General features: G+C 38.6%; 1 protein-coding gene across 1 annotated transcript in view; it reads right to left on the reverse strand.

Annotated features, from left to right (window-relative positions):
- Positions 1-16,878, reverse strand: part of LOC116048446 (VPS10 domain-containing receptor SorCS3-like) — a 1,378,075-nt gene that overhangs the window by 21,877 nt on the left and 1,339,320 nt on the right. The window contains exons 19-22 of the mRNA XM_036000488.1: positions 15,524-15,710; positions 6,013-6,146; positions 4,766-4,889; positions 1,679-1,791 (exon numbers count right to left, since the gene is read on the reverse strand). Of these exons, the coding sequence (XP_035856381.1) occupies positions 1,679-1,791; positions 4,766-4,889; positions 6,013-6,146; positions 15,524-15,710 (558 nt within the window). The remainder of the gene's footprint in view (positions 1-1,678; positions 1,792-4,765; positions 4,890-6,012; positions 6,147-15,523; positions 15,711-16,878) is intronic.

The following is a 16,878-nucleotide window of genomic DNA, read 5'->3' on the forward strand; positions in this document are numbered from 1 at the left end:
CGTTGATTCAGTCTAAATAATTTGGCATAAACATGTTACCTCTCTAGTGTAGATGGAGAAATAAATTTCTGATAAGAACAAGTATCGTAAGGAAAAACTAAAACTCTTATTCTACTTTACATGGCATCACAGTCCAGGGAAAGGGAAATAAATTGGCTCAAAAGCATGGACCTGACTCTGGGTTATCCAGGTTATTCACGAGATCCTATTTAAATATTCCTCCTAAAGCGCCCACCTGCAGCTCTAACGCTCAGTGTGTTGGTATGATGGCCACAAGCAAATGCTGTCCACTATGCCTGAGCTGTGAATGGGAAGATGAGTAGTACTTAACAATGATGGGTGAGCTTCCCACACACGCTGAGAGCACTTGCACCCCTCCTACGTTCAAGTAGTCTAACACACACGCAGACACACACATTAGACACGGTGACAGGTATCGTCACTCATACGTAGCTCCGTACCAAGCACCCATGCTTGAAGTTCTGAGATAATTTTTTTATTGGTGACTTTTAAAATGAAAGACCTTCCTCCACAGCGACGCAGAGCAGGGTCATGGGCATGGGCATTCCTGGATGGGAGAAAAACGTGCTCTGGTTTATTGGCATTTCTTTAAACCAATCACAATCGTCTTGGGCGGCGCTAAGCCCCAGACAGAGCTAATAAACATATCGCAAAAGGCTGAGGCATATCGCGAAAGACACTCAGAGATTTTTTGTGTTAGATGAAAGAAAATATCAGTAGAAAACTACACTTTACATTGTAACTGTTGGGAGCCTGTAGCTCACCTGGTAGAGGCGCCCATATACAGAGGCTCAGTCCTCGACGCAGTGGCCGCAGGTTCGACTCTGACCTGCGGCCCTTTGCTGCATGTCATTCCCTTATCTCCCCTTTCATGTTTGTCCTGTCATAATAAAGGCCTAAAAATGCCACAAAAAATGTATCTTAACTGTCTGTTATCCTAACTCTAAACTGTAACTGGTTTTAATGGTGCCATTTATATTCAATTCAATGTTCAATTTGTTGAATTAAAGAATGTTGAAAATGATTTCCTCTCATTTAACAAGCAGTTTGTTGTACTTAAGCAGAATACTGAAAGCAGCAGAAATGCAGAACTGAGTACACTTTAATATCTCCTTATTTATCGCAAGTAATATTCGTTACTCGTTCGTATTGCGATATTCAACAATGTTATCATCATAACGTATCATATTTTCCTCATATCGTGCAGCCCTAATTTCATGTTGATTTTAGAATGCTTTCTCTGTGACATGTTTGTGTTGTGAAGCAACAGATTGTAGCACTATGCCCCTTGGGGACCATAAAGTGTATTCTATCTATCTATCTAATTTATTTTGCCCCTTTTGTAGTTTGCTTTTGTGGTGTTGTGATAATCTGGTATAACAGGCGATGGAAGCGTAATCGAAATATCTAAAAGAAGCGCTGTCACACCTGTCTGATGATGAATCCCAGGGTGGCCTGAGGGCATTCTCTTGTTGCACCAATGAGTATTGGGCAGCAGAGATAATTGGGGTATAGGATATAATTGAGAAATTGTAGGGTGAGAAAGACAATCGAAAATAAAAAGTACAGAAAAGGAAAGGAGCTGAAGAAAGACAGAAGGATGGACGGAAGAGAAAGAGGGAAGGACAGAATAGAAATAGAAATGAAAATCACTCACTTGGAGCAGAGCCTTCTTAATTACCCTCCCCACATCCTGTCTCCACTCGGGTATGTCAGGGTTGAACTCGTCCAGATTAGGGGAGAAAGATAAAAGTAGCGATTTGAAGAATTCTGTTGAGGAGAGTCGAGGGAGAATCAGCCATTAGTTCACTCGGATCCGAGGGCATTATTCTCAGGGAGCTGCGCCAACTGTCATTTTGCTCAAGTTGAGTTTCAGGTAGTTAACACTTGATGAAAAGAAGAGGGTTTCTCATATCCCCAGCACTTCCCTTTGGCCAAATGTACCAGATGCACTCCTAGATAATTAGAAAATGTCACAGCTTTATGCCAAGCCATCCGCTGGTAATAAATCATTGTATTTCACAGATACTTGCTGCCGGATTACTTCCTTTTCAATGAAGACATATTCTTTAGAGGTTCTAACAGTAATGAGATTTATTTTACTCACGTAGGAGCCGATTTCTTTTTAAAAACACGACAGTCAGAACATGACAGTACAAGTATCTGACTAATAGTATGTATTCTGAAATATTAAGGTAAGGGTAAGCTAGATATCTGAGCCAGTCCTGCTCAAAGAGCTGCCAGGAGCTCTGGGTCTCAGAGACAACAGACGTTCACATGTAGGCTACATGAGGGTTTAGTATTATTTCCCTCTCTCTTTGAGACACATGACCAAATGGTAAACAACTTCTGGCTCTATTTCGGTGCTGTAGTTAAAGTTTTGATCACTTGTCAGCTACAGCTGTCAAGGTTGCTAGGCGACAGGAGCGGCACTTTGACGCAAACAGGAAATGCTCTACAGACCAGACCGTCTCATTTCAGAGACCGCTCGGTTCAGCCTGCGTGGGCTTGGAAGGCTGCGGCCGAGGTAGACTTTGAAGGCTGCAGCTTACGTCTTCTTACACGCTGCTGATCTGCCCGGTGCGTTCCATACAGAGGCTGAAGGGTCATTTTTGCGTCGTATCTAACCAAGCCTCAGTATTTTACGAGTTGGGAGTGAGAACGAGTTGGTCTTTCAGACTAGTGAACAGAAAACATTTATTTTACTACACTTTGTCTATTTGTGTCCATAGATTTCTTCTAAATTCACCAAAAGTTAGCATTAGATGCCTCATTTGCATATGTAAACAATAAAAATTGCAATACAAAACAATTGTCTTAATGTAAGTAATCAACTGGGGAAGTTTCATGTTGATATTTGTTAGTTGAGTAATAAAAGGAGATATATTTAAAATCCCCTCTGTAATAACCTTTGACTCTAATATGTCAACAAAATGAAACTTTTGAACCTGGCTTCATCCAATGTTCAGATTTCTCTTCTGGAAATGCATGCAAATTAGCACTTACAAGACAATGCTTAGGGACCGTTCGGTATTTATGGAATAGACCACCGGAGGAAAATAGGAGAGGGTCATGTCTTTTTATATTTTGCTGAGGGGAGGGTCATCCAACATTTTTTAGTCTGGGTGGGGGGGGTCACCCAACTTTTTTATTCATGAAAAGAGCAAAATTTCAAAGTGGCTTGTTTGGTGCATATTTATCCATGTAGCTCTCAGTCTCGGCCCCCTAGCAGATGGTTCTGACCGCATACACGGAGTTTGCTGGGGGGGCAGGAGGCCCCTGCCCCCCTGGTGGCTCAAACGGGTAATTGCATTGTTTAAAAAATGAGTGGAATAATTACATCTGGCATGACCAGATATTAAATAAATATCTTAAATAACACAAAACAACTAAATGGTGGTAGGTAATACATCAGATTTCATATACTGCTTTAGTAAAAAAAATATTACCTGGCTGATGATGGGAGCAGCAGGACGCAAAAAACGAAACTTACTGTTGCACTAGTCTGGACATCTTGCCGTGCCAACCTTGCAATAAAGGTTTCCTAAATGCCATGTATATAAATGTGATGTCAGCTTACTAATTGATTGCGGGTTTTGTGTAGATTTGGACTTTTATACATTTATTCCACTTTGTTTAAACGGTGAAGTGGAGAGGCCTCGTTCACCTGTTCGGAGCTGGCTGGTGAATGTGACGCTCATATCGGCCTTGCTGGATACACCGTGACTCTGTTTATGGATCTACTGATCACTGTGGATTACTTTATTTTTTGTGTCACTGGATTACGGCAAAATACGGATCTTTTTTCTCAACGTGTCTTAACGTTTTATGGTGTGACTGCGCTTGGTTTCTGCGTTTGGAGAGGCATCTCAACAGACTGTAGGTCCAACACTGATTGTTCACTGTTACATTTTAGTTGAATTTAAGCGTCTGTCTATTGCGTTCCAAAACAGCCGTGCCGCGATTGGATTTCATAAGGGCAAATTGTTAAATTGTTACAATGTAACTTAAAAACTTTAAAAATAAACATATGTGTTTTGGAATATAATGTTCAGCTTCGGCAGCTTTACCTATGTGCTAAAATATACAATCCCGATAGTGACAAGTCCATAGCAACCAGTGTTGAATTGGTTATATCCCAGCGTCCTTTGCTGAATAGTCTCAATGTTTTATTGTTTTATTTCATGTGAATACTAGTTTACTAGAGGAGTAACTTAGTATTTGAAGTAATGCAGTAATGCATGAAGTGTGCATTTAGTTCCCATGCTTATTGTGTTTCCACAACAATGTCAGTGAGTAAATCTACTGAAATGGCCCCCACACCATAACAGAGGAGTGGGATGTGTAAGATGAGAATGCAGAGGTTAACTCCTGTACATCATGGCTGTGAAAATCAAATGGTATCTGTACTTCTTTCCTAAGTGCAAACTTGCACGCGAGGGGAGGGTGATTCCTTTTTTTCAAATCGTTTTGGAGGGTCATAGGAAAATTATTACTGACGAGGGGAGGGTCACGTCTTTTTAGGTTAGAGGTCACAAAACTCCTTCAGTGGCCCCTTAATTAAATAACGAACGGTCCCTTAGTTTGCATATTTAAACATAACATTTCAAAAAACTTGGGGACCTGGGGAAGCTTCATGGTGATATCTGTTTTCCCAGTCATTCACCTGCAGTGTCTCCCCTTAAAAAAGGAAAAGATGCCAGCAGTTCACAATCCAGGACACAATCAGAAAACAAACACTGACCTTTGACTGCTATGGTCTTGGTGTCCTGCAGTATGGCGTTGGCTGCAGCCACCTGGACTGTGATGGTGTGCATGCCGTCCATGGAGAAGGTGTGTGAAATACTTCCGTCCAATGTTATCACGGGCTGTAAGTGCAAAAAGGTACAAAATAATGTCACACTTCTCAATCACGTGGACCATGCTTTATTCACCAGAGATTTTCGGTTATCTTGCCTTCATCAGAGCGGTGTCCGAGGTTGACTCCGGTTTCCTTATATGCAGTCTATCCATCAGGGGTGTGACTTATAGATTATCAAAATTTAATTTGTTTGAAAGTAACATTTTTGGTTAATGTAGGGGTATGTTAAGGTCAACTGTAGATCTACTTGAAAATGACTTTGGTTATCCATAAGTATTAATATAGCATTAATATTTTCAACCCTTTTTTTCCTATGTTGTTGTGTCTAAGTGACTGATGGGAACAACAATCTTTGACATTGGTCCAGTATTAAGAGAGATCGCTGCAGTCAGCAGCGGAGAATCAAGCTACAATGTAAGTTAATTTGACAATCGTCCAGCTTGTATTTACCTTCACTAAAGTGCTCGTTTTGCCGCTGACAGACTCAGATTAATATTCTAAGTGTCTGACAACATTATGGAAAGGATTTCTAAGGAGGTCGACCTTTCTGTTAAAGAGTAAGATTCTTTTTTTAAACAAAAACATCCGCGAAATTGCGTTTGCTAAACCCACCAGACTCCATGTAAATAAATAGTAATTTTAGCATCGTAAAATACACTTCATTCAAAGTCGATAGAAAGTAAATAAAACTATGAAAAATGTTCCAACCATCACAACTCTAGGTGCGTCCGCAAAATAGCCTTGGGAAAGAACTTGTTTTGGTGCAACATGTGCACATAGGTAGGCGAGCTCTGGAATTACAATGGCTCTCAAATGTGTGATGAGAATTTTACTAAAAAAAGATAAATATAATTTGATTGTCGGTTCTAGCTCGGAGGATGTTTCCCGAATCGACCGGAGTTTAGAATGCCAGCACAAAGAAACTGGAAGGTGAGGGACATCCGGCGATATAGACTACTTTGGTACAAACTGAAATATGAAAATTTCAGTCAATTACCAGGTGTAATTACGTGGTGATAATGGCTTTTATACAGTATATACATTTCAATTGCACAGATAAACGCCAACATAGAGTAGCATTCAAAAGAAACTGAAATGTGTATTAATGAGCCTTGCTCTGGAAGAATTACCTCAGTATTGTTGCCTAGCCACCAGAAGTAAGTAACGGTCCGTGGGTGGCTGGGTAAGACCACTGCTGTGATGTTCACCTCCTTGTTCTTTATGACTACGAAGGGAGCGAGAAGCTGGACATGCTCCACTGGACCTGATAAAGAAACCGCACAGAGGAGCTGATATTAGGCATGGCTACTCCTAATGAGGCTCACTTCAGAGTGGGCTTTTCATTCAAATAAGAAAAAGCCAATTGGCAAATCCCAATCACATGGGGTGTGAAACTTGTTTCAGGGAGAGGAAATACTCCAAAAACCATCACTTTTATATGACAGGTTAGTGTGCTCAGGTTTCCTCCCACACTCCAAAGACCTGCATCTCAGGTGAAATGGTAAATAGTCCAAAGGTGTGAATGTGAGTGTGACTGTATTTTTCTGTGTGTTAGCTCTATGATAAACTGGTGACATTTTGCCTAGTGCATTCTGGGATAGGGTCCACCCCATATCCTGAACAGAATAAGTGAATAATGGTAAATGTATTGAACTTATATAGCACTTTTCTACCTTACGCTGGGTTTCCAAAGGCATACTCTATATCAGTCTTGAGCAGCGGATTCCAAGCAGAATTGTGTCACCACAACATGGCAAAGACGGTGTACTCACAAGGAATACCAACTGCCTGGCCAACCCTCTGCCAAGCTAGTAGTTTTGATTCATACAGAGATGTATCATAAAGTATAGGAAAATCACTTATTATGTTGATTAACTGTTTCTCCATTTTCCTGCTTTTTTTCTTTTAATTTGCACAGAATTTTAAATATAGCGTGTGTGTGTGTGTATACACGGGAGAAAATATTAGAGTCACATTCGCAGGTCTGCCCTCTCGACTCAGAGTCAACTTTTGGGGAGCGGGCATAGCAGTGAACACGTGGAAACTTTTGCCCTCGTCAGAGGACATGTTCATACTGCCGTTCTCATTTGAAATGAACTGAATCGAATCAAAGATGTCTGTGAGAACCAATCGTTAAAGGAAAAAGTGCTTTACAATTGGCCTCTTATTCTTCCATTCACACAGACACACACACACACACACACACACACACACACACACACACACACATCACGAGCAGCTTAGGGTTCAGTGGTCAATGTGGCTTTGGTTAAATAATGAAAAAGTAATGTCATAATCAAAGTGAACTGCTTTTTCATTTTCCTTCATTGATTCAGCCTGACATTATGTTCAGGTAAACATGTTCAAATGGTTACCACACACTTATACATATACCTATTCATAGACAGTATGTACAAATGACAGATGGGTTTAACCGTTTCATTTATTTTATTTAATTTATTTCGAACAATCAACAATGTTGCAAGACAAAACGACAACAAAAAACTAAAACAAAATTTTAAAACCATAAAATAAAACACAATCAGATTTTAACAAAATAAAAATATAAAAGGGATTAATGCGAGAAGAAGCAGGCAGCTTATTTGGTCCTTCCCCTATTTCACAAAATCAAATTGATACAAAGTAAGTAGATATGCAAATACAGCATACACTTTTTTCAGTCTTACAATAACTTAAAACAGTACAACAATATACAACAATACCTTCACATTACAATTCCGTTCCTGTATTTCGGTCTATTCTTTTCTGTATTGGTCAAGTAATGATGTCTTTAATCTATTTTTGAACTGAATGATATTATGGCTCTGTTTGATGTCATTGTTCAGTCCATTCCATAAGGTCACCCCACAAACTGAAACACATACTTTTAACAGTAGTTCGCACAAGAGGCTGTTTGAACATACAATGACCTCTTAGATGATATCCTCCGTCTCTTTCATTAAACATTGCGTGTATGTTACAAGTTTAAATTATTTTCTTTAACTTTAAACATAAATTGTGCAGTTTTGAATGTAACAATGTCCATAAATTTCAGCAAATGTGAATTAAAAAACAGATGATTGGTGTGCTCATAATACCTGGTGTGATTTATTATCCTGACTGCTCTTTTTTGCAATGTGCAAATATTTTGTAAGTTGCTTTTGTAGGTATTTATATATGTATATATATAGGTCTATGGTAAAATAAGTGTGCAGTACAGAGTATGTAATGTATTTTGGTTCAGTATGTATCTGGTTTTGCTCAATATACCAATACTCCTGGCCATCTTCATGCACAGATATTTAATGTGGGGCTTCCAGCACAGTTTATGGTCAAGTACAACACCACAAATTTATTTTCATACTCTTTCAATTGATTCATTATCAATTACTATTTTAACATCTGTATTTATAGTGCGATTACCAAATATCATGAATTTAGTTTTGTTCAAGTTTAAGGATAACTTATTTGAATCGAACCAGAGTTTTAATTTATTCATTTCATTAGTGACCATTTCCAGCATCTGCTGCAAGTTATCCCCACAACAAAAAAATATTTGTGTCATCTGCAAAAACAGTCAATTTTAGAACATTTGATAATTTACAAATGTCATTTAAGTAAAGGATAAACAATTTGGGGCCTAAAACTGACCCCTGTGGAACGCCACAGGAAATGCTACGGGTCACTGACTGGTGATTACCCATTTGAACAAACTGACTCCTGTTTTCAATATAGTTTTTTTATCCAGATAAAGGCCACACTCTGCCGTACCTTTCCTTTTTTTTGTAACAGGATTTCGTGATCAACAGTATCAAAAGCTTTTTTCAGATCAATGAAAATCCCCACTGCATAGTTTTTATTTTCAATATAATTTGTTAATCTTTCAACTAACTCAAAAAGTGCCACAGATGTTGATCTACCGGATCTGAATCCATACTGACTGTCCATTAGTAAATTGTTTTTGTCAATGAAATTATCTAGCCTTTTGACAAATAGTTTTTCGAGTATTTTTGAGAACTGAGAAAGCAGGGATATTGGTCTATAGTTATTAAAAATAAGCTAGTCACCAGATTTATACAATGGGATGACTTTATCTTCTATCAGGAAATACTCCTGTTTTAAATGATAGATTATAGATATATGATAGTGGGTCAACTATCCCGTCTATTACTTTTTTTACTAGAGACATATCAATGTCATCACAATCTTTGGAAGTTTTATTATTACTTTTACTTACAATCTCTATACTTTCCTTGCTTTATACAGTTCCCAAAAACAATGAATATGGGTTATTTCCCACATGGTCCATCACAGAGTAATTTGTCCCTGTGTGATTTATATCTTTGGCCAGATTAGGACCCATTAACAAAGTAACTGTTGATTCTGTCAACCACTTCATTCATATTTGTCCACGTCTTGTCATTATCATTGAAGTTTTCTGGATAATTACATTTATTAAGTCCTTTTGTAATAATGGTGTTTATTGTATTCCATGTTCCTTTCACATTGTCTTTGTTATTATCTAGTAATTTATTATAATAATCCTTCTTACATACCCTCATTATGTTAGTTAATTTGTTTTTATATTTCTTATATTTTAATTCAGATTCTTTCATTCTATATTTTATAAACTTTCTATAAAGGGTATTCTTTTTTTTACAGGCATTTTGAATTCCTTTGGACATCCAGGGTTTTTCTGAATATTTCCTTTTATTACAATATTGTTTTATCGTACAGTTTTTATTATATAAAGTTGTAAATATGTCTAAGAATAGTTCATATACATTGCTAAGGTCAGCTTCATTGCTTACTTCCTTCCAATTATACTTTATTAACTCATTTCTAAATGCAGAAATAGTTTCTTCGGTTCTTATTCTCCGGAATTTGATCTCATTGTACTCCCTTTTCCCACTATAATTACAGTCATGAATCACAAAGATTGGCAGGTGGTCACTTATGTCATTAATTAATATTCCACTTACAGAGTTGCTTTCCATATTGTTTGTGAAAATATTATCTATCAGAGTGGCACCATTACATGTTATTCTGGTTGGATTTGTGATTGTTGGAAAGACTCAAACTATAGTGTTTCAATAAACTCTTCCGTCAATTTGTGTCTGTTGGGATTTAGTAGGTCAATGTTGAAATCCCCACATATATAGTTGACTTTATGCTTTACTTTATTAAACATTTTTTAAATTTTTCTGTGAATATTTTAACATTGGATCCTGGTTTCCTATACTATATACCTATACATAATTCAATTGAGATACACTCCATTAAATCATCAATGACTACTGTCATGTTGTCGACAACCTTGTAAATGAGACCTTTGTCAACAAAAAGCGCCACCTCCCCTCCATAAGTGCTTACTCTATTCACATAGTTAAATTCATATCCCTGTAACTCAAAATCCATGCCCCTATTGGCATTAATCCATGTTTCTGACATGGCTATAATATTAAAGGGTTTCTTGAACTGTCCTAAATATTCTATTCCTTTATATTCTGGAAGTTTGAATCCAGACTTCTGCTGTTAAAATGAATGATAGATATCCCGTAATCAATTTTAATATTATTATTGAACTGATGCTCTGTGTAATAGCTACAGTTGTTATTTATGTTAACATAAAAGTTATTTTCTGGATCAAAATCAGGCATACTTTGGTCAGTGTCAGAACAACTAGAAAAATGAAAACTAGTCATATTGTTAGACATGACACAGAGCTAAAGCTTTAACAATGGAAAAATAAAATAATAAGAAAGCTACATGATACATTTGATCTAGTTAGTTTCAAACTTGATGAGCTGCTCAATGCTTCTGATACATAGGGCCATTCATTTTAACAAACAACTTGCAGTTGGAGGACCAAGTAGCTTGAATCTTCCCTTGTTTCTTCAAGAACCTTTCCTTTCTTGCAATATCTGCATTTGTCTTGGTTAGATGCTCATTGATATAAACATGTGTCCCCTTCAATTTGCGGCCCTGTCTGAGCAGATCAATTTTATGCTTTCTGTTAGGAAAGCGGACATCGTGATTGTCTTTCTGGTTCCTTGTTGGAATGTGGCATGCCTCAATATTGTGTCTGTTTATGGAGATATTTTTGTCATTAAGGAAGGCTGTTACCTGAGCCTCAGTTGAATCATCATGGTCTGCGCTCTCGACTCGCACATCCACATTCAGAGCATGAGCGTAAGACGGTGGTTTAATCTTCAATCCAGTTATCAAGACATCATTCATTCGAGTGTATTGCTCCAAGTCAGATACACAAGCTTCCAAGGAGTTAACCTTGAGCTGCTGTTCCTCATTCAACTTCTTGAGTTCAGTGATTTCATTCATAAGATTTATTATAGTACGCTGTTGTTTGGCTATGGTCGCCAATTCCTCACCCATCATGTTCATGGCTGTTTTTAGCTCCTCTATGTCTTTTTTAATTTCTTTTGTGACCATCTTGTTACCTTAAGCCCAGTTGGAACACTGAGCTGCTTAGGCCTTGTTGTAGCTGGCTGCTTCTGAATCCCCGGCCTGGTGTCTGCTGGCTGCCCCTGGATCCTAGGCCTGGTGGTAGCCTGCTGCTCCCGGATCCTGGTTCCGGTGTCAGACGGTAGGTCCTTGACCACGGGCCTGGTGGTGGATGGCAATACCTGGGTCCCGGACCGAATGTCCCGAGCCTTCAATCCGCCGCTGACAACCACAGCTTGGTCGTCGGACAGGTAGCCGGCCTGGCTAGCCGCTAGCTCCACAGCTAGCCACTAGCTTCGCAGCTAACTGATCTCTGTAACCGTAGCTGAGGGTTGAAAACAATGTCCAGTATTCCCCGTTGTCGCTCGTTCTCCTCTTCTGAACGACAAAGTTTCCTTTAAGTCTAACAATATACTCAATCTAAATTTGAAAAGCTGTATTTGTTTACATCCTCGTTTACGTGATAGCAGTTCTCTTCATCCCTGCCTTTGCTGATGCAGTGTCTCGTTTCTTGGAGCGTTACCATAAAACCTCTCTCACAGTGAATAGCAATTCAATATGATGGATATGTGCCATATGGGTATTCTGTGGCATATTTTCTTCCCCCCTCTTCAACCTACGACTGCATTTCAGTCGTGGAAATGGATTATTATGCGACTGTAGAACATGTACTGTGTCGATATTTGACGTCTAGGGTCTGGCCATGTCACTCCCTACAAGGAACCACCATGATAGCCTCAACCCTGGGGGAACGCAAACTCTACTATACTGTGTTCCCTCGGTCTGAGGTGCAGAGTGAAATGTCTAATATTAAAGGGGAACTCCGATTTTATACATACAAGTCTTTTTACAGTTCATGAGGAGTGCTACTGAAAAGGCTATGTGGAAAAAAAAATATATTGTTTATATATTTTATATATGTTTTATTAATAGTCTAATAAATGTCTTCAAGTGATGTCACTGGGGTCAGCGCCGTTTGGGTCTGAAGACTACGTTTGAAAATAAAAAAAATTCTGGGGGTGTGAAAACAAGCCAGCTTACCAGACCTCTGTAGCCCATGACATTAGCCGTAAAACACCAAGTTTTTTTTTTTCAAGTTGCATTGTGGGTAATGTATGCATCAAGCTTTTTTTGTCGCTACTGTTTACATTCCTCCTGATGCAAATTCAGGGGAACACACTACCGTTGTTCTTTTGTTTTCTTGTTTTCTTGTGTAGCATTAAAGGGACTACGACTGCATTTTGTTGTGCACACCTGTGTACAATGACAATTAATAAACCTTGAGCCGTGTGGCTCTCATTAACATATCTCGCCATTTTTGTGGGCACTTTTCTGTCATCATTGCTCATGCAAGTAGCTAGTTAGCTAACAAGATCTTGATGAGGTTGACTTTATAAAGGGCCGTCCACACACCAAAAAATATAACTGTAAATATAAATATATAGTTTTAAAAATCGTTCTATGGGTACCCAAAAAAAAAAATTGTTCTATTCAAATGGATGGTGGAGTCCACATCACAACTATAACAACGACAGCGGCAAACAATATCATTGGCATCACTTTCAGAGCGGTTTGATGAACGATAGAAACACTGACAGCCAATCAAAATCCATCTGAACTTACAGGACATCACGTTCAAACTCTATATAATAATATATTTAAGTTTTGCAGTTATGTTCAGTATGAACATTTTGAGCCTTTGCAGTTATGGTCATTAAACAACTTTTTTCTCAAATGGTAACCCAGGAAATACCGCATTTCTTTTAAAACTTGTTTTCTGTGGCAATTTAGTAGTATGCAAACATCAATTTTTGGAGACATCATAGTCATTCCAGTCTATCCTGACTAATTTTCTACTGACACATTTGATTTATAGTCTCGCCAAACAGCAAATTCATCACCAGCAACTGATCACTAAAGATCTGGCTTGAGTGATTCAAAATGACAGACGATCAAATGTTTTTCTGACTTTGTCGAGTGGTGATGTTATGTTAAAAGGTCCTTGTAGGTCTGTAACTATGGTGATGGCGACTAAAAATAGTCCCATTCCAACACTGAAAATATGTTGACGCCATCATGTATTTTTGACATGATACCTTCTGGGTAATGCTGCCAACCTCCCTACTAAGAACCTAATAGGAGCTGACAGGGGTCTAGGTTGCTTTACACTAATCTCAGGGATAAGGTTCCCTGCCACAGACAGATGTAATACACTACTTTCCTTCGAAAAACTCCAACTACGGTTTTTGTAGTGCTGTGGTCTGGGGTGTTCCTCTCGCCAAGGCTTCTGTTAGCTCTCATCCTCTTTAACCAGAACTAATCTTTATCCCCACTTTAAGATGCTCAGTTTGTGTGTGTGTGTGTGTGTGTGTGTGTGTGTGTGTGTGTGTGTGTGTGTGTGTGCATATGTGGGAGAGAGTCATTTGGTATTAAATATGCTCAGCCGAGAAATCATTGTAGTAGTTTTTGGCATATCCCCAGCTAGAATTATTGCATAAATACAGATCACACTGGCTGCCACATGACGATGGCAAGAGGTTAAATTTAAATGGATTGAACCAATTGATGAAAGAGCAACTAACAAGACAAAGAGACGATTCAAAACATACTGAAAGGATCTTGTATAATTCCCTTGGAAACTTCAAATGATACACTATTTTATTGCTGTCTGACACTGGAAAGCATGACGCTCCAAGAATTTTTTTTATGTGTGCTGTTGTGTTTTAATCTGCTCCACTTTAGAATAAGCCATTGTTCTGCTGTTGTATCTTCAGATAACAGGCAATTAGTGGCAGTGGCCTTACAGGCCCACTTCTCAGTCTCTGCCCACAGTGAAACCTTGCATAAGCAAGTTTGTTATGACCTTTCTCCCAAAAGTTGTCTTGTGTTTATCACAGCTACTATATTACATAATCCTGTGTATAGGTCAGTGCAGTTCACTTCAAATGGGTTTAGCATGGATCAACAGTGTGGCTGTCGTTCAGTGGAACATATTTTAGCAGCTGGAGCTAGGCAACATAACATATACAAATGAAAAGAAAACACATTGCAGCGTTAAGTTTAATGTTTGTCTTTTTCTTATGAACCGTTGGGGCACTTTTTTCAGTTCTGAGTAGGGGTGTGACGAGACCAGACACCAGATCGGGTTCACGAGACGAGACGAGATTCTAACACTATTTTAAGGAAAACATGTCTTTGGTGTGGGAGATCTGGGTTCAATTCCCACTGTGATACATCAACCAATGTGTCCCTGAGCAAGGCACTTAACCCATAGTTGCTCCAGAGGCGTGTGACCTCTGACATATATAGGAACTGTAAGTCACTTTGGATTAAAGCGTCAGCTAAATGACATGTAATGTAATGTAATGAAAACTTCAATTAAGAGATATTACTAGAAAAGATAGGCTTTACTCAGAGAACCAAGGTTACAATGTAAGCAAGCGTTCCATTGCAGCAGTAAACAAGGAAGGAGGCTGCTCTTGTATTGATTTTTGACCATTTTAAGACGAGGTAAGAACATTTCTCTTTGTTTAATATCAAATAGTAAAGTTAGGTTTTGCTTTATGCTTCCAACTCATTTAAAAAAAGACAGAGTGTTTGTAGACTGCCATTTAAAAAGCCAGGGGAGTTTGCATTTTGTCCGTTGCCGTTTTGGTGTTTTGGAGCCGGAACTGACCATATTTGGACATAAGGGCGGAGGTGGGGAGGATGACGCGTCTAAGCCAGTGTTGTGTATGGTTTCAACGCTAAGGAGGGAAAGTCGCAGCTGTTGAGTGAGAGCGCTGTTTACAGCCAGACATTTTGACACATCTGTTAGTTTTCTCAGTATTGAGTGCTTTAATAAAGCGGTTATTGCGAGAACTTTACTCTTGTCTCTGACTAATAGTGGAACATTACAGTGAGCATGTGTATACAGGACTGTGACTAAATGGATCGTCGAATCCAAAGTTATATAGCGCACTGGACATTTATTTTTAGCCCAGAAAACGCGTTTGAAACAAATTCAACCATTTGCCCCTCAGTGGCTTATTTAGATATAGTTTTGTTGAAAGTGTCACTACAGATATGACATTATTTATATATTATGAAACAATAAAAGTGAGGCGACAGAGGCTAATATTTCAATAAAATAAAAACATGAAAACCAACTAGATTTGAACCTAAAACAGCAGCACTTACATGTGACATGCAGGAAGAGAGTTGTGGTGTCAGAACCCAGCGTGTTGTCTGCCAACGCTGTGACCCGGAATATTCCGGCAGACTTGTACACGTGTTTGATCCCCTCCTCGGTCCAGCTCAGGTTGGAGTAGGACACGGCTGTGCCATCGCCGAAATCCAGCTGGATGTTGGTGCGCATAGAGTCACCCTGAAACACAGCACAGCAGGGCCAAATTCAGATGGCGATAAACACTATGAGCTGTAGGGCTGGGATGATATGCTTTTGTCCAGATTTGATTCTTTCATGATACATGGGTGCCGATTTGATCTGTATTGCGATTTTCATTTATTGCAATTCGATAGTATTGATTATTGCGATTTTCTTTTTCTTCTTTAACAAAAACAAAAGTTGAATAATACACTTCTAGAGACAATATATGATGAGACATTTAATTGTTTTCTAAGAAGAATGTACATCACATGTCAGTCAGTCAGTCTGACATTTATTTCATTTATAAAGAAGAACATAACATGGATATTCTGCATTTTCTGCTTTTGCTCTGTTTATCTGGAAACGGATGTGATGTAGTCGGCGTCAGCGGTACCGTATCAACAGAAAATATTAAGGTGAATCATTGTTAAAATTGTCGTTTTACCCAAAATACACGATTAAGTCATTTTTGGCTTGCGCCCCCATACGCCTACTGCTAGTTCAGTATAACCTGCCCATATTTAGCTAAAAATGAATGAACGTTGTACACTAAAATATTTTAAAATAGATTTCACTCTTACCATAACCAACAACAGTGGAAACATTATCACAATTTATTGCATAATGAAAAGCTAAATAGTCTCTCATTGCCAGACCTTCCTCCACAGCGCTGTGGAGGAAGGTCTGGCTAGTCCACACAGCATTCCTGGATGGGAGGAAAAAGTGATATAGACTATATAGTAGTGGATATAGACTATCTTCAGAGCAAAATTTAAGTTAAATTTAAAATGTTTAATTGTCTCCCCTCTGTAGAAGCTCCCCTAAGTCTCTCTCTTTTTTTTTTTTTAATAAACTGGTCAAATGGTTTCCAGATTTTCTTATACACCCCCAATTTGTTTTTAATATATATGTTAATCTCTTCATTGACATTCAATGAAAAAGAAAAATCATCTTAAGCCCAGTTCAGACCAAAGATTCACCACGAGACGAGTTGAAACTTGCAAATTCGTGCAACGAGCCAGTCTGCAGCGTTCTGAAAACTGCCGGTTCACAGCAATGAGACGAGACAAGACGGTGGATCATCTCCATAGCAACAACTCTTTGTACTTTCGTTCTAACTTCCGACTTCCAGGCTTTTTTGTAGCTGGGTATATCATTTGTTTCA

This window comes from Sander lucioperca, chromosome 4 (assembly GCF_008315115.2).
Source record: "Sander lucioperca isolate FBNREF2018 chromosome 4, SLUC_FBN_1.2, whole genome shotgun sequence".
NCBI classification, from domain to species: domain Eukaryota; kingdom Metazoa; phylum Chordata; class Actinopteri; order Perciformes; family Percidae; genus Sander; species Sander lucioperca.